This window comes from Ictalurus furcatus, chromosome 4 (assembly GCF_023375685.1).
Source record: "Ictalurus furcatus strain D&B chromosome 4, Billie_1.0, whole genome shotgun sequence".
Taxonomy (NCBI): Eukaryota; Metazoa; Chordata; class Actinopteri; order Siluriformes; family Ictaluridae; genus Ictalurus; species Ictalurus furcatus.
The window spans coordinates 7,874,623-7,894,402 of NC_071258.1; the positions used below are offsets into that span (position 1 = coordinate 7,874,623).

A 19,780-nucleotide genomic window follows, 5' to 3' on the forward strand; every position below is an offset into this window, starting at 1 on the left:
TGTGTGTGTTTCCCTGCTCGCAGTAAAAGCCAGCGATGTGTAAGTTAGTGAGGATATTGAATGCATGATGGAACCTGACCTTTTCCACCAGGCAAAAATGGCCTAAGAGAGATGGGTACCTATGAGGTAGTGAATCTTCATTTGTATGTTTTATTTGTGCTTTTAAATAATTTTGTGATGTGTGTCTACTGTATCAGCGATTTCTCTGAGCCATGGGTGGGGGTGGGGGTGGGGTGGGGTGTTCAGTTTACCTCCCATGCTGCGCAGCACCCCTGCTGAGTCCCTCCTCCCTCTCAGAGGCTGACCTGCATCCTCCCTCCCTTAAGAGGGATCAGAGTTGGAGAATAAAACAGTGGCACAGAGGCACTGCTAATTCCAGTAGCTGGTGGTGGAGGAGACATCACTTTTGAGACATAGATCGAAAGAGAAAATATAAACTTTCTTCATTATCAGTCATCATCCTCACCTACCTCTTCACTCACCTGTGTTCCTCAGGTAACCTGAAGAGCCAAGGACCTGATTGGACCTAAAGCTTACTCAGGTATGTTGCTTTCTCATTATTTAGTCTCCTTACAGTATGAAAGTAATGGCCCCTTCCTGCTTATGATCACATTTCTATATTGATGATATGTCCAGTTTGATAAGACCTTACAAGAACTAAGTAGTGACTTGCAATATGATGTAAATATAGAGTGAAAAGGCGACTAGGGTGTTGTTAGCCTTCAGATAGCATGGTATGATGTTATATAGTATTTCACCCCACTTTTCCTTCAAATTCTTAGAAGAAACAGTATTATTATGTTAATATATTGTCATACTAAACGAGTGTTCCTCTTAAAGTACTCAACTCTGAATTCTGTAAAAAGTCATTTTGGTTACTTAGACTTTCAAAGTTTATGTGGTGTCCATGTATGATCAGGCAAAACTTAAAGAATTTCCACAAAGCACTGACATTAGTAATGCGTAAACAACCCTAACACTCTGAAAATGTATTCCCATCTCTAAAAGTGTGAATTAAATAGAATCTGAGTTTAATCAACCAATAACTTTGAAGAATTAATGAAACATAAAAACACAGGTTTTGCAAAATCATTTATCAACAGAATTCAACAACTACCCTTAGACTTACACTATTACTGAGTTTCAAGTAAATAGTTTATTTCTTTTCCTGGTTCTTTTTCAGGGTTCTTTTGTGAGAAATGCATTGAAATTCTTTCCAAAGGTAATCATCCTTCGCGATTAGGTTGAAAATCGAAAAATGCTGATGTATTCTTCTAACAATAGAGAAATACTAAAACTGCAGTGTTTTATGGTATTTATTGTCATCGTCTTTGAAAAAAAAAAAAAAGAAGTTTGAAAGCAGATACCGTAATACACTGAAAACCTCGACATTGAGTTTTATCATCATATCATTCCACCAGTACCTTTAAGTTTTGTATTTTAAACTCATGAATGATTGTCATAGTTTTGGTAGCTAGATTCTCTCTTCTTTGTGTCTCAGCTAAGCTCTCATGACTGCAACTTATATCTGTTTCTCTCTCAGGGAATGTTTCTGCATGTTTTCTAAGAGGTTTGCATCAGCAGGATCTATTAACAGATAGCAGGAGACATAAGGAGAGACTCTGAGTCTGTATATGAAAATGTGAGCAGCTCTGAATGGGCGTTCCTTAGACCATAGATAGGAATATTGTTGTTTTTTTGTTTTTTTTAAAAACAGATTTTATTAGCCTGGAAGCTAACATGAGCCAACCTAACAGCATTTCAGAGAGGACCGTTAAGTCATAATTATTCCGATTTTTAAGTATTCAGATAACTAGCTGGCTAATATAAGCTAACCATAACTGCAATTCTGAGAAAATTTAAAATCAAATTAATACATTTTGGTAATATTCACTACTAATGCTAGCTAGCTGGCTAATATAAACTAACAGTTTCTGAGAGGAACTTATTCATACAGTTATCTAACATACATTGCTAAGGCTAGCTAGCTAATATGCCAGCAAACACAGAACGCTTCCGTAAGGTTAGCATATGGTTCCTGTTTAGTTATTTTTTAGGGAACCAAATAATAATGTTCTAGGAACGTTCTCTGTAGGTTCTTACTTTTTTTTGTAACCAAAAACTAACCTTCCCAGAATATTGCAGGGAAGTTTTTGTAGCAACTTAAAGAGAACTTATACAAAATGTTTTCTAATGGTTTTATTTAGGTTTTATTTTTATAATCATATACAAACCTTCCCAGAATGTTCTGGGAAACCAAAATTTTTAGCTGGGATATCCTAACAGAATTTCTAACTGGATTTTTTACATTATTTATAATATTAAAAATCATATAATATATATTACTTAATATATGTAATATTATAATAAAAATAATAGTCATTGCTGAGGCTAGCTAGCTGGGTAATATAAATTAGCATGTCAGGATTTGTGAGAGGATCAACTTCTCAAGGAATATATAATTTATATAATATTCATTGCTAAGACTAGCTTCATGGCTAATAAGCTAACAATTTATGACAGGAACGTAATTCAAATTTATAGATGGATCAAATATTTGTTGCTAAGGCTAGCTAGCTGGATAATTATAATAACAGATTTCTAATACTAACTGCTGTGACTAGGTATGGGCTAACACATAAGAGGATCTCAAATCATATTCATGCAGCTGTACAACATTCATTTTAAAATCATATATTTGTTAAAAATATTGACTGCTGAGGCTAGCTAGATAATATAAGCTAACTCGTCAGGATTTCTGACAGGATCTTAAGTCATAGTCATATATTCATATATAATTTTCATTGCTTAGGCACGTTATGGGTTTTCTGAGAGGATTTTTAAATCATATTCCTAAATATTAATAGTTTTTGCTGCTAGCTAGCTGTTAAACAGTTTAACATTGGCTAACATGGCGAGCAATCAAAAAAAAAACATCTTTTCAGTGCCTGCTCAAAAACAAGTGTGTTTAATATATGAGTTTAAACACAATCACATTTGTTCCTAGGTCTGTAAAACCATTTTCCTTCTTTTTCCTTTTTCTTCTCATTCCCTAATTCTTTTCTTTAGTAAACAATTATTTCACCCCTACAGCAAGTGCTGAGTTTTTGCAGTGTAATCTAGAGTAGTGTAATAAAGAGTGGCCACTTTTATCAGCTCCAACCCTCTGACTGGGTGAAATTTGAGCAGGTTTGGTTTTATATGAAAGGACAGAATGTGACTGATGCAGGCTTAATTCTATACTGTCATCTTTGTACAGCTAGTGGGAGTGCAGGTTTTCACATTTCAACACTTTCTTGAATTGAGCTAATCTTTTACTTTGGTTGAAGCAGCTTAAATAGCATTTGATTTTTACTTCATTCATTTTTAGTATAGTGTCAGTGCCACACTCTTTTTGGGTTAACCAGACTACATGCTTGACATTAGTAGCTATTTAATGTGTCAAGAAGTTACATCTTATTACATTGTATTTTACATCGTTTTATTTTTATGTTGTCATACCATCTAATCTACAGTCCCCTCTGAAAGTACTGAAATGGGAAGGCCAGTTCCTTTGTTTTTCAGTATTCTAAAGACACTTGGATTTGGGATCAAAAGATGAATATGAGACAGAAGATCAGAATTTCAGCTTTCATGTCCTGATATTTACATCTAGATGTGTTAAACAACTTACAATATGGCACCTATGGTGGCAGACCACCTAATTTTTAGGTGAGCATAAGTATAGGAACAGATAAGTCTTAAAGTAAATGAAAGTCAATAACACTTAATATTTGGTAGCATATCCCTTGCTTGCAATTACTGCATCAATCTGGTGACCCATTGACATCACCAAACTGCTGCATTCTTCTTTTGTGTTGCTTTTCCAGAATTTTTTTCTGTTCTGTTTCTTATTTCTCTACACAGCAAAATTGCCAGTGTTGATTTAACACCCAGAGTGTTGAATTTACACCCTACAGTGTTTACATAAGTCCACTGGACTCAAATGAACACTCTGGGTGTTAATTCAATACGAGGGATTTTACTGTGTACAGACCACAGAATACATTTTCTCTTGCCATTTAAAACAAGGCCACTTACTCTACCACTCGTACTCTTTAAATGTAAACCTGATGGGGGCAGATTCACGTGTTGCAGAGTGACAGGAGCAATCATAACAATTATTAACTACTAGGCTGCTTACCATTTTATGTTTGTCAGCATTTTTTTTTTAGCTCCTCCTGTTTCTTTTCCTTTCTCTGCACTCAGCTGATAGACATATGACAAAGGCAAGTGCTATGTTATGTTTTAATTCAAGTACAAATCCAGTGAAGGCTTAAAGTATTACGTAATGATGAGCTGCTAAAATCTGAAATCTGAGTCATTACATATAAAGTATAAGGCTGTTAGTGTAAGAGATTTAGTTGTATGAAAGATGTGTTCTTAACTTATCATGTTTTGTCTTAATGTAACAACTAGATTCAGTGCAAAATTAACAGCTCCTATGATACATTGTGCTTTGCGTGCAGTATAGCATGATCTGTTTCACTCTGGTCTGCACTCTGTGGCCTTTATGTCCAACTCTCTCGGCTTAATTAGACACTGAAATATTAATGACAGTGAGCATGACTCCTCATTTAGCCTGCTCACCCCTGCGTGTCCACACCACATTAACTGCCTGGACATTACTAGGAACCGGTGGATGGGTCATTAAATTGTCTTCCCATTGAGTAAGATGTTCATTTTACATCTGTTATGAGAGAAAAAGGAGAGGATGCTGACAGTACAGTGGTTGCATAGGTTTTGAGTCAGAAATCTGAGAATACCTTACTACATATTGTTTTAAGATAGTTGACCTATCTATTCTTTAAGTGAGAGATTTTAAGATGACATTTTTTAACACAGCAGACCAATTAGTGAGCCCTAGTGTGTCAATGTGGACCTTATACTTTTGTCACAACGCTATTAGGTAAAATACAGATTTGTAGGAAGACCCATTACTAATGGAAACTAATCAACAAGATGTTTTTAAGTAAACATCACAACAGTACGGCAGTTAGAAAATGATAGTTGGTGTGACTTGATCTTTTACAGTGCCCTGTAAAACAAATATATTTTTTGATAAACTTATGTTTTGTTTGTAATTGTTTGATATCCATGAGAGTATTTTTGTTAATTTTTTGAACAAAAGATCAAAAGGTTCAACAAAAAAGACAATTTTTCACAGCCATCTTTGCTCATATTTACCAAGGGCACCAATACTAGTGGAGGGTACTGTAGCAGGGGTCTTATCACAATTAATTCAGATTTATGTAGTAATATCTCTTAATACTGTATAGTGTATTTACTGAGTGACATCTCATTACCCAAAGTTGTGGTGAATTCATTGATTTATAACTGTAGATATTAATATTGAATAGAAAACCATAATCATCCAGGATAGTGATGTGCTTCTTTTTTTTATTTCTTTTTTTTTTTGTCAGTATGAATGAACTAAGCAAGCTAGACAAAGTCACATAACCAGACCGGACTGGAATGAATTTTGTTGACTTTACCCAGCAAAATGTCATATATATCTTACATAAAACACCCACAGAATTACTTCATACATAAAAACTAATGTCACTAAATACCTTACTAGCAACCATCAAACCAAGCATAACTAGCTAATAGCTAGCTAGCTGCATAATTATATAACATTAGCAAGAAAATACATTATGTACTTAGGGCTAGAAATTAAAGTAATAACTAGCTAACTTACATTTCTAGTTTCAGCAAAAAATCAAGATGTTTTGTTTTTAACGATCAATTTATACCTTAACATTTTCTCCCATATTATTATTTGTTGGACTGGAGTCTTTGTCTAAGCTGTGGACTTTGTCGCATTTCCTTGCTAACATTATATAGTGAGGAAGCTAGCTACTTATTAATTAGCAATGCTTGGTACCACAATTGCTAGTGTGATATTTGGGCTAATGTAACATTATTACTTTTTAGATGTTAAGTAAGTCTGTGGGTGTTTTTGCATCAGAATATATTTTGTTGCATGTTATGTTGGTGTGGCTAATTCGCAAGACCTTTCCCAGTGCCAGCTCTAAAGCCATCTCTGATGTCTTACACAGAAGGCGGCAGTTCCAGTCTATATGAGTCCGTCATAAATCTAAAATGAATCTTTTAGTGTTTTAGTGTCATGTAGCGATCATTTAGAGAAAGGAGTGGCAGTTTGAATGTTTTTTTCCAGTTGAATAGTGATGACTTAGATCCTATGAAGAGCCTCAGAGGAAATGAGCCAGACAAAGCTGTTGGGAGGTGATGTCTGATTCTTCCAGCTCGAATGACAAACAACCAACACACAACAATAGTGCTGTGACGCCCCCTACTGAGTGCACGTGTGTCCGTGTGCACATGTGCATGCATGGTTTGCGAGTAATTACGTACAGTGCATAATGGGTGTAGAAAAGCTCATGCCTTGTTCTGTTCTTCCACTAATCTGCTCTGCTTTTTCTCTTTCAGGGCCTCACATGGTAACATCTGATGTCTAGAAATAAACACACAGGCTACAGCCATGGTCATTCTGCAGCAGGTAACAGAAATATCTTACACACCATGTACAACATACACTTATAACGCATTCATTACCCCAAATGTACACGATCAGCAAAAACATGTCTGCAGTTTAATGTTGCACTGGAGCTACATTGTTACTGCAGATAACCATTTATCAGTGTACAGTCATTACACTTTTATTTGAAACCGTGTTAAGTAATTGTAACAGTGTAACATCGGTATAAATAGACACAAGTATGAGAGATAGCTGAGGAAGCAAACATCAAACAATAAAATTGCAGCTGATGTACACGAAAATGGTGTACATTTCAATTTTTGGATTAAATATTCCTTCCTGGCGCTGAGTGAAGGTGTTTTTGAAGACCAGTGGTCTTCAGTGTAGATTTGTAGAGCATTTTATAATGGAACTGCAACAGAAATACCACAGAAAACAGTGTTTTATTGCCTGTTTTTGTGTGTGTAGGGTATTAATTAAGTACTTTAAGAGATAAGGATAATAGAGATTGTGTAACGTAGTGCATGATGTTCCCTTCTTTCCTAAAATACAGAGTATATGTGAATGTTTTTCAAAACGAAACGACCTGCTGCTTCCTAGGTTTAAAATAGAGTAAACACATGAGCCAGAAATACTGTAGCGGTTCAGAATAGCAACATGCTTAACTAATTAACTCTAAGCTGATCAGTTCCTATAAACTTTAAAGGTAGTCTGAGTGTTCTCCCACCTCACACAAAACATGTCTACTGGATTGGATTCTCTAAATTGCAAAATGCCAAACCTTGTCGAATGTTTGTAATGTTTTGTACCAAGCTGTAGTTTCTTGTGTTACGCATGTTCTTTGTTATTTTGATCTGTGTCTGTTTAATTGGCCTATTGATTTGGAAATGCTTGTGATAACTCAATCTTTCTGTCGCTTTACCCTGATTTCTGCACTTGACCCCAATTTTTGTGCATTTGCAAAAACATCCTGAAATGCTACAAACGCATTTAAATATGGCATTTAAAGGAGCAGTTTGTAATTTTTTTTAAAGCCTTCTAATGTTTTGCGAGGCTGTGGCTCAGGTGGTAGAGCGGGTTGTCCACTAATCGTAGGGTTGGCGGTTCAACATGTCTATACATGCATAATTTATTTGCTTATACTCACTGAAAATGTCCACTAAGTTGATTTTCATTCTAGAAAGAGTAAAGGAAAAGGGGTAGAGCTTAGTGTCCCTTCTTTGGCTGGGGGGCAGAGGTCATTTCTGGGCTGGAGAAATGCAATCAAAAGCCTGAAATGAAGAAACTAATGAGAAAATGAATCATTTTGCACATTTAGAAACATTAAATTATCTGTGTGTGCGGGGGTTTGCACAACAAGGCAGTTTAGAGGTCAGCGGTCAAGGTTCAAACACAAGGTATGGTTATTAACTGTGAATTGTCTGTAAGGATGGGCTGAGGCCATCCTAATGATTCTTTCTTTGTTAGATTTTTTTATTCACTGATATGCAAATGATTTTCCTATTTATTTCCTGATAATCATATTATTTCTATACGCATTCAAAGCATATTTACATATAACTGTGCAATAACATAATAATTTCACTCTCTGAAGAGCTCTGCCATAATTACTCAGATTTATTTGTGCAAATGTGCAAATCTGCACACAAATTTTGGGTTTGCTCTTGTAATATGAACAATGGAGGACATTTTCCAGGCCATTGGCTCTGATTGTTTTGGTACAGAATGCAGAGCTTAATCTTGTCAGCCTTTCTGTGGCTCTAATAGCTTCCGACAACGTCTCCTTTTCATCACCAAGATCCAGTGCCAGCCAAATGTGGGCATTTATGGGGGGACCAAATTACAAATAGTGGCCTGAGTTGTCCCATCTATCAGCTGATTCATCCACCTCTCATGGTCTCTGAAAGGGGAAGGAAGATAGAGAAGAAATTAGAATGTGTGAGATGTTCAGGTTGAGACTCACAGTTGAGGACACAATTCAGAACAGAGGTGTTTAGGACATTTGGATTGAAGTGTACAATGATGGAGTTTACATTTTTGCAAGGATGGGATAGAGGAATGCATGGAAACCCGACTAAAGTACAGGTAAGAATAACCTACAGTGGGATCTCAGTGCCTGTGTCCGCTACCAAGAAAAGCTTTTATTTAATCACTTATCAAAGACTTAAACACTAATTCACACCAATAGTCTTAATATATATGTGTGTGTGTGTATATATATATATATATATATATATATATATATATATATTATATATATATATATAGTGTATTTAATATAAAATATTAAATACACTTTTCGCTGTTTGGAAAATCCTTATATGAAATTTTTCCTGTTTACACACCATTCGTTTAAATTGTGTGATGTAAATAATTTAAATCATAAAATCGACCAAAATACAATAAAGATGTTCCTATATTTTTTGCCAAACTAAATACTATGATTTATTCTTTTAATAAATTATTTTTTTTTAAAAAACAACAACAAATAGAACATTTGAATTATTTCCCAAATATTAAATGCCATTTAAATTGCAATTCACACTCATTTAACAAGTAAAATAAATATCCTTGTATTGTTTTAGCAGTGTTATGTGCCATATAAAAGTAAACATTTTCATGTTTAAAAGGATTTCTAGATTAATAATCATATAATTTATAATCTAGATTAAATCTATATATTTTCATACATTCCTTAGAAACAGCAGAAAACATTGTAAATGACGAAGTAAGTAGACTGAAAGATAACAGTAGGGGGCAACCTGTTACCTTACCAAGCTGTTGTCATGTACACGGTTAAAGGATCCCATAAACTTTTACACTCATCCAAGACCAGCTGTTTTTCAATAAAAGACCTTAAATACTAAAATACTTTATCTTAACCATGACAGACAAACTGCAGTGACTTTAAAAATTTTTTTTTTATGATTTATGACCTTTGTAAATGGATATTATCACACGATTTGGATATACTTGGTTGATTTACTCCAGATAATCTGTTTAGGAATATTACTCTATTGGTTGATCATAAGGTACAGTTATAGTAGATAAGCAGTAGAAAATGGATAAATTATTATTTTTTTCTTTTTTTTTTTTGCACAAACTTTGTTATTGATTTTTATTTTATGACTTCCACATTATTGAGTCAGTATTTAAACATTTTAGATTCCCAAACATTAGTTTTCCAGCATAAAATTAAATGAAAAATGTTTGTATGTCGGTAAAGAAAGCCGCATATTATGTAAGAGACCACTTTTCAGACAAAAAGACATAATGAAGGCTGCTGGGTTTTGCTGCAAAAATAAGAAGCAAGTGCGACAGTCAAAGTCTCCAGAAGAACCGTGACTGGGTCTGCATCATGCTCAATAAAACTTACAGCTCATTTCCTTATAAAACTGTACTAATTCTACCTGAGACTACAATTTATTTAAAGAAAATTGTTATTTTTTAATGTACAAACTTTTCATTTCATTATTTTTGAAGGCATCTTTGCTCTACAGCATTGGTCACCAACCCTGATCCTGGAGGTCTACCTTCCTGAAGACTTTATCTCCAACCATAATCAGTGACTTAAGAAGTTCTTGATCATCTATAGCAGGTGTGTTAGATTTTGGTTTGGTTGGAGATGAAACCTGCAGGAAGGTTGATCTCAAGGAAGAGGCTTGATAACCACTGATTTACAAAAAAAAAAGATTTTTGCACAGTACTATATATTGCATAACACATACAGTCATTGTAGAAAAAGGTTTAAATTAGTTTCTAAAATTTGTTTCTATGAGTAATTCCTTTCTTAAAATTAAATTGTTTAAAAGTAGTTTTCATTCAATAATTAAGAGTTGAAGTGAGGAGCTCAGCCTATTTGGAAACCTCCTGGGTTAAGCTCCTCATGAAACTGGTTGAGAAAAGCTTGATCAGAACACTCTTAAGAATAAATAACTAAAATATATATATTTTTTTATTTGTTTAACACTTTTCTTGGTCTCTGTCTAATTCCATATGTGATACTGACTAGTGTTGATACTCTCACTATTGTTATAATATAGAAAGTAGTACACATGAAGAAAACTCTTTTATAAGCAGTTGTGTGTAAACATTAGACTAGTAGTGTACATTTACATTACATTCTGTACATACTGTATACATACTACTTGTTTGTATGTGTGTAGACTTGACAGTCCATGTGGGCAGCATCGTAAGTGTTGGTGTCACGCCATGCGAGTCCGTTAGTCTGTAATAGTGATCAACTGCACTGCCTGAATAATTTACCTCACGTTGCAAGTTCCTGAAACCGCAAGACCTTCTTAGCAGCTTGCGAGATCATTTTCACGTGTCCGTCTGACGGCAGAGTTCAGTCCTTATTCTCAAGTCTTACATCAGTTTGATAAATGGCTTTAACAATTGGCTTGTTAATTGGAGGATTTATAGTTTACTGCCTGATGCCACATGTGTTTAGTGACAGAGGCCACTGTTCCTGACCCTTGAATGAATAAAGGTGTGATTTAATGAGAGCTAAAAGCCAAAAAAGCACTTATTTGCATTTTAAAAGGTTTTTTTGTTGTAGTTGTGCACAACCTTTAGAGTGTACCCTATGATGGGGCAGTGGTAGCTTGGCGGTTAAGGCTGTGGGCTACTGATTAGAAGGTCGGGGGTTCAAGCCCCAGAACTGCCAAGCTGCCACTGTTGGGCCCTTGAGCAAGGCCCTTAACCCTCTCTGCTCCAGGGGCGCTGTATCATGGCTGACCCTGCGCTCTGACCCCAACTTCCTAACATGCTGGGGTATGCGAAGAAAAGAATTTCACTGTGCTGTAATGTATACGTGATTAATAAATACTCATTATCATTATCATTATTCTCATTCAGAACATAAATCATGAAATGTGTTTAAGATTGGATATTTTGTATACATTTAGAAACCTCAGCTTTTCAACAAAATAAAAATTAATAGCCTTCTTTAGCATTTACCTAGGATGTGGAGAAGGAGAATGAGTGATCTAACAGAAAGTTTGTCTCTCTGGATGAATAATTCAGGTGCTGGTTGCTAGGATTGTGTCCATGTTACTCCTCTTGGACGTGACAGCTGCGTTGTTGTGGTGTTGGGTTCTCCTTGCACCTGTATTGATTTGCCTAGAGTGGATTTAATTAATTAGAAAGCTGGATATTATCAGGGGATCCACCTCCGCACCCACTCCTCCATCCTCGCCTTTTTAACAATGTCCCATTAGGACAGAGAAGGAGAAGCACTACGCCTTTGACCAGTGGACACATTTTACATGGTGGAAAGGGACAGAAACAATATAGTTAAGAGGGGAAAAAAAAGAAAGGAACTGTGTGATTTTAAAAGCAGAAGACAAAATTTGGATTCTTCTGATCTGTGGAACAGTGGCTAGAATACACCGTTTGTATGTGTCTGTGTGTATAAGTGCGGAGGTCAACTAGGACTCAACTAGGAAGCCTCTGTGATCTGCCTGTTCTGTTTTTTTGTTGTTGTTGTTTTTACTTCACTGCAAGAGGAAGACGTTGGGATTTAGTGCAGGTTTCAGCTGGGTTGCTTGCTGAGCTGAAATGGTCTTTATTCCACACAGCTGCAGCACACACACCTGCTAAGGAAGTGTGTGTGTGTTTGTGAGAGTTATTTGGAATACTAGGCTAAACACTCTAGGACTTTTTTGCCGCATGTATGGATGAGAGTTTGCTCAGTGGAGGATGTTTAAGCGACGGGATTATGTTGAGCTCTACCAGAATGACCAGGCAAAGTGGGCACTGTTGAGGAATGTCAACACAGTCTTCAAACAGACCACTCTGCTACCGGTACGACCTCTGTGTGTGTGTGTGTGTGTGTGTGTGTGTATCTTTATATTAAGCATGTTACGATATATTTATATATATATTTATACAATAAATTTGTATAAATACAAAAACATTATTCAGAATGAGCAGGTAATGTGTTCTAAATAGACACACATACAGATACGATTAGAAGGTACAGTATTCTTTATTTTTATTTTTAAAGAAACCCTGCCACAAAGGTTCATAGAGCATCTGGTTGAGACTATTAACTTGCTTTAGGACTGGAATTCCATGAGGTACAACAAAAAAGTAGTGCACACAGGAGGTTTTTTACTTTCATATGTATGCAAGTAAGGGGTCTTATATGAAGATGGGAGGGCAAACAATGACCACATTTATTCATTCATTCATCCTTAGTAACCTCCTGGTCAGGTCATGTTGGTTTCAATTACGCTACTAGTTAGTTTATATTTTGGTAAATAAAACCAACAGCTAAATTCAAAAACAGTCCCACACTCATGTACCTCAGTGATATTGCTGTAAAATGTACAGTGCAGGTGAACCCAAAGGACGCCACTGAAAACAGTTCATAAGGTAATATAGGGACCATTTTATATTTTGTATACAATACAAAAGCAAAAGCTTAGTTTAAACTGTTTAACGTTTACTATTTTCACTCCATTAGATCCCCTGCACTGTGCTACACTGCATTACACCCATTTCAGCATAATGACAGGCAACTATTACACTAAAAATTTCATTACAGGTTTCAACTTACTCCAGGGGAGGAGCTGGATTTGGAAACAGCCATATTCAAAAGACATCACCTACTGTATTGATTACACTGGCAATTCCTGGAAGCCACTCAGAGCGCTGATGCCGTCTAACTCGGGAATTCCCAAACTAGGGGGACTTAGAAATTATTATTAGAAATTTTACTCTATAAACACAAATTCTGTGTGCATGTAATTTAAAGTTGTTTCACTATCCTGACACACTGAACTAGCCTAGCAATACATCAATAGAAACAGACAACCCCATCAATCTTCTTCCGCTAAACAAACTAGCATTGTGTCTCAAATTGCATACTTATGTACTTATGTCAGTCAGGAATATTTGTGATATATATGTATATATGTTACGCATACAGTACTGTTCTAACGTTTTCGGCAGATGCTAAGAAATGCTGTAGAGCAAAGATGCCTTCAAAAATAATGAAATTAAATGTTTCTACATAAATAAATACTATAAAGAGCAGTAAACAGTAATAAATGAAACTAAATCAATATTTGTTGTGACGATTCTTTGCTTACAATTTTTTTAGTAGTCTCAGGTTCAGTTAGTGCAGTTTTATAAGGAAATGAGCTGTAAGTTTTATTGAGCATCTTGCAGAACCAGCCACGGTTCTTCTGCAGACTTTGACGGTCGCACTTGCTTCTTATTTTTGCAGCAAAACCCAGCAGCCTTCATTGTGTCTTTGTCTGAAAAGTGGTCTCTTACATAATATGCGGCTTTCTTTACTGACATACAAACATTTTTCTTTTAACATTGAATTTTGTGCTGGAATGATAAATGATAAATGGTCTGTACTTAATATAGCACTTTTTTTTTTTTAAGCTTCGCGGTTCTACAAAGCGCTTTACAATGTTTCTCATTCACCCATTCACACACACACACACACTCTCACACACCAATGGTAGCAGAGCTGACATGCAAGGTGCTAACTTGCCATCGGGAGCAGCTTGGGGTTCAGTGTCATTTCCCAAGGACACTTCGGCATGTCTAGTCACGTGGGCCGGAAATTGAATTCGAATAATAAACTATTTAAAGATTACAGTAAGTTACAGTAATGTTACAGAAATTACAAATCTGAAATGTAGGATGGTCAAGGCTTGGGGTCACAGAGAATTCATAATGTCTGTTTGGAGTTGTTTTGCCCAAAGGATTTGGGAAGCCCTGTTCTAACTGTACCCTCTAAAGCACTTTTTTCAGGAATCCATTGTGTGTTTGCAAGCGGTTGTACAACTTTGTGCAGTGACGTCACTGTGTTCCCATACTGCAGCATTGTGTTAATTACTATCATGTCGTGAATTTTAATAACCTTTCCTGTTCTAGGGGGACTATGTGTGGTTGGACCTGAAGACAGGCCGGGAGTTCGAGGTCCCGATCGGTGCGGTGGTGAAGCTCTGTGACTCGGGGCAAATCCAGGTTCTGGATGATGAGGGCAATGTGAGTTACTGATCATCACCATACAACATCACAGTGACTGTGTTCTACTCATAACATGTTCCACTCATAACATGTTGTTTCAACTTCCAAACAGTTACAAACAGTTTTTTTAAGTCCTACGATCTTAATGAAGAAAATTCTATGTGCTAATGAGAGTGCAAATTTTCGGGACACGTTGCTAAGGGATTGATGTTGATTTGGTGAAATCCATTGAAATTCAATACAGTTTATATACAGGTTACTGACAGATGACTAAATTGCGGAGAAAATGGGGGGGGGGGATGGGTAAAATAAAAATAATAAAATTAAAAATCCCTAAAATAAAATAAAATAATAATATCCCTCTAAAAATCAACATTCATAAACTGGACTGTCCACATAAAGTGAAAGCTAAAGTTCTATAGATTATGTATTACACATCAACATCCACAAACTGGTGATATTGTTGAGGATCAGTTGATCAGCTGGTTCAGGACAATCTATAGATGGTTTGCTGACTGTCTGTAAAATGTGTAAGATGGATTATTTAAATAAAATGTTACAGATATTTTGAAAGAGTATTTCATTAGTACGCTAAATCTTCTTGATCAAGATAATTGTATGATCTTCCCACCTTATGGCTGATAAAATACTGTATTCTGTTTTAAATTGTATTTCCTGTATGGCCTTGGAATGGCGTGTTCTGTTGAATATGCCATGTTGAAGCTCTGTATCTCCTCTTTTTCAGGAACACTGGATCTCCCCCCAAAATGCCACCAACATTAAGCCAATGCACCCCACCTCTATCCATGGCGTGGAGGACATGATTCGCCTGGGGGACCTGAATGAGGCTGGGATTCTCCGCAACCTGCTCATCCGCTACCGAGAGCACCTCATTTATGTATGTGCACTCTTTTACTCGCTGTAGTGAGCCCATGTTATTCAGTAAATTGAGCTGATTTATAGTACATTCTCAATTAGGTCTTGTTTAATGTTCCTTTTAACACTTGTCTTGTATTTGCTCTGCTGTGAAGCCTGACATGGCCACCTGTGAAAACAGTCACAGTCAGGTTTTGTTTGTATTTTATTTAAGGATGTTTGGCCAATGCTAATGTAGCTAACAAGTAACTGAAACTTATAGCTAGCAGGTTAGCCTAATGGTTAATGCTTTGCATAAAAACTTCCTTTAACTAGCAATATTTGCTGCATTAATTAGCATTAACAAATGTTAAACTTAGTTTTAATATACTGTGTATATATACACACAGTAAGTATACACAATAAGTTGACTGATGTTACTTTAAATGTTAACACAAAAGACCTTGATTAAATGGTAAATAGTACAGCCAAACAATGTCTTTTGATGATACAGATATATTTTTGCACAGTGCTAATCTGTTAGCTATAAATTTCAGGCCCTTTCATCAGTTAGCTACATTAGCCTCATATCTCCAATACAAAAGTATAAATATAAATTTTGGACAGTTATAAATGTCCAAAAAAAACCCCCCACAAACCTGGAGTACTCTTTAATTCTTATTTCTTAATCTCCCTCTTAATCACTGGGTCTTTGTCGGTTTGCCTTAATCAACTCCTCTGGCTATGTTTTCTTCTCTTTGTCATTTCTCTCTGTGAAGACTAACTGTGGAGGCAGGGTAAGTATAGTTCGTATATGTTCGTGTGTTTGCCTTACACTGCTCCATTTCAACACGACTGTGCCGTCCCGCTGTAATGGGACACCCATACATAGTCACACCGATATCTGAAAACCGAGACAGCCATCCACTCTCCTCCTATTGCTCACTCCTGTTAGCTGCTGTTACTCATCCTCATGTGTAATCATAGGCATGGATGTGCTCAGCATTATGCAATATTCAGTGATGTATGCATGCTTCATCTTCATGCCACATTTTATAGAGAAAGCAAATTTAGAATTGAAATTAATGCAAGGAAGTAGTGAGTCATGTGTAAAGTTTTTGATAATCAGAATGACATCATTTAAGTTGAAATTATTTATAGACCAACCTGTTTTTTGAGTTATTGAATTTTGAATTAAACCCATTCAAATGAAGTGACCAGTCAAATACAAATGTATGCTAACAACTATAAGACCTGAATTGTACAGACATATACATACATGGTTGGTTGTTATTTCCACCACTGTAACAAAATGTTAACAATTAAAAAAAAAAAAAAAAACATTATTAGTCTATACATTAATTAGCATTCAAATATCTTCATGTATATATCATTTCTTTATGCAATATGCAGTCACATTCCCACATTATTCACAAGTATACCTGGGTCAGCATAGTTTAACTTGTTTATCTAAATGCAAACTTGACCATATGACATTATTAGTAACTTTTATTTTTACTTATTTGGCTCAGTGTAGTGTTTAACACTGTTTAAAACACTTTTAAATACTGTTTATATGCACATAACATTTGCTGTCAAGCTAGATAGCTTACTAACAAACTTAGCTACTAATTTTAATTGCACAAATAGTTTACGTTACATCCTTACATAATGATACCTAACTAATGAGTGAATTGCTGCTGGTTTTAGTCACACTATAAACTAGTTTACCTAATGTTAGTTAGCTTGCTAGCTAACTTAGCTAATCATAGCTACTTAATGTCAGATATCTGTTGGTAGTAATAGTAATGTTAGAAAAGTTAACTTGTGCCGCATTTAGGTATCTAAATTACAACGTTACAATATTGTATTGTGTAATTATCTATCATGCTAAGCAGTAGCACATCAAGTTGTAGAAATGAAAAGAAAAGCTAATGATACCTAGGAATGCTTGTCACTCAACTAAACCAGCGTCCCACCTTCATCTGCTGAAATCTACCCTGTTTATTAGCAAAAAACATAAACAAAGTGTTATAATTAATGCACAGAAGTAATGGAGATGACTAGAGACTAGAGGATGGCAACATTGCATGTGCAGCATGATCAACCCAATTCATATTCCTATCTTATCTGATTCCTTAAAAAAAGTGAGTATTTGGCATAGGAAAGGTGAAATTAGAGAGAAGAACATGATGCAGTGGTTGTGGGAAGAGCCAGGCACCAAACACTCTGCCTTTCCACAAGTTGTCATTAGTACTAGTTGAAATATCTAAACATGAAGTCTGACATCAGAATAACCATCCATCTCTCAGTATTGATCTTAATCATTCTACTTTGCTCTTTTTTAGACATACACAGGGTCAATACTGGTGGCAGTGAACCCATATCAGCTTCTGCCCATCTACACAGCTGACCAGATCCGCCTGTACACCAACAAGAAGATTGGAGAGATGCCTCCACATATCTTTGCCATTGCTGACAACTGTTACTTTAACATGCAGAGGAATAACAAGGACCAGTGCTGCATCATCAGGTCAGATATGTTTCAGCAGCAGTGCCTCGTGGCCATAGATTTTGGTGGAGCAGTACGACATTAATAACGACATCATCATAATAATAACACCTCATAAATAAAATTAAGTCGAGAGGCTATTACGGTTGATTTATGCTATAGGGTACTATCTAGTGAATATTTTAGTAACCCTGTAAAAGGCAGTTGAAACGACAATATAGAATCATCAAGCATACAGTCTAGCAACATGTTCTGAGGAGTGCAGCAGGTGTGTTTGTCTGGTTTCAGCAAAATTTTTAGCCCAACTACATCTCAAAAACCACACTAAAAGGTAACTGTAACTAGCCCAAAACATCTGGATATTGGAAAAGGGAGACACATTTTCTTCATTTTCATTTTCATATCATTATTATCTACATACCTTTCACCTCTATTTTTGCAACATATCTTACAATATAAATGGTTCTGTGCATCATAAACACACTGTCTGCACTTACACTTTGTCTTTTTTTGCAGAAATGTATTAGATTTCATTCTGATTATCTGCTATTAAACAAGATCTTGGGGGTCACAGAGTATTTTTCACTAGCCAAATTTGGCATAAAAATCATGACTCTGCGAACCCTATTATTAACTCTAGTCCCCTGAGAGCAAGTGGCAGCATTATTTCTGTCCCAACGTGCCTTTATTAGTGCTTATTGCACTTCCTATTTTTGACCACTAGGTGCAATATGAACTCTATGGAGCTATAGGGGACGTGAATATGCTGACCCATGATTGTGCAACAAAATCAATGGAATGTCAGCTTTTGTCAAACATCTACATTTTTAAAAATCATTGGTCATTCAACAGACATCATTTATATTTCAACAGAATTTAAAATGGAATTTGTTTTTTTAAATGGAGAATTTATAGAGATTAACCTTTGCTTTGCACCACCTAGCCCTCTGAGATAATGAAGTTAGTGAAATTTGGGGGTTTTACATTTAAAGGTTTGACCCTTAGTTACAGCAAATGATTTTGACATACAGAGTAATGGAATGAAAAAATTCTGCAATTCCTTCTTTACTCCAAATGTAGTTGATCAGCCAAGACAAGACAAGTGGTGTTTGGCATCTTTAGTTTTGCACTGGAGCTGATAGGTAATGTAGCTGTTCGGTATGTGTTCTGTTATCAGGGCAGCCATTTTGGACACTTTTCGATGTCATTCTGCCACTATACTCTCAGGAAAAAACTATTTGCTCTGTCAGGGTGGTACCCTGAAAAGTTACACTTTTTGAATCTTTAGTATGTATATTTAAATATTTACTCTAAAAGGTAATCATGGTCCATTTGTGTACCTTATGTACCATTTTAAAGGTACACTATATATACATTTACAGGTGAAAGACACCTAATATGAAAGATACAAAGGATTTGGGTACCACCCCAGTGAAAAGTAAAATAATTTAGCATAGCCCTGCCTACCAAAGTCGGACGGCATAATTGTAAAGGAAAAATTTATGTTATGTAGACATCAAAGCAAAACATCATAAGCAAACTTTGGACACCAACTGATGCAAACGTCTTGACTGATCAACAACATTTGGGGGTGTGTAAATTTGATATTTTCCCTGAAGCAGTCTTTTGAATGATATTAACTTGTATGTTTAATTTGGCAGTGGTGAGTCTGGAGCAGGGAAGACGGAGAGCACCAAGTTGATCCTGCAGTTTCTGGCTGCCATCAGTGGCCAACACTCCTGGATTGAACAGCAGGTGTTGGAAGCCAACCCCATCCTTGAGGGTGAGGAAAACTAATGCTGCAGTCTTTTTTGGAACACTTTTGTTTGGCACATTTGAATGTGTTTCTCTGCTCAGACATACCTGATTCATTT

At 35.9% G+C, this 19,780-nt stretch overlaps 1 protein-coding gene across 1 annotated transcript in view; it reads left to right on the forward strand.

The window, feature by feature from the left end:
• The first annotated feature begins 11,475 nt into the window (after positions 1–11,475).
• myo7aa (myosin VIIAa) overlaps positions 11,476–19,780 on the forward strand; it is a 44,412-nt gene continuing 36,107 nt past the window's right edge. Inside the window, exons 1-5 of the mRNA XM_053622769.1 lie at positions 11,476–12,349; positions 14,444–14,557; positions 15,285–15,437; positions 17,743–17,927; positions 19,568–19,689. Coding sequence (XP_053478744.1) covers positions 12,245–12,349; positions 14,444–14,557; positions 15,285–15,437; positions 17,743–17,927; positions 19,568–19,689 — 679 coding nt within the window. The 5' untranslated portion in view covers positions 11,476–12,244. The remainder of the gene's footprint in view (positions 12,350–14,443; positions 14,558–15,284; positions 15,438–17,742; positions 17,928–19,567; positions 19,690–19,780) is intronic.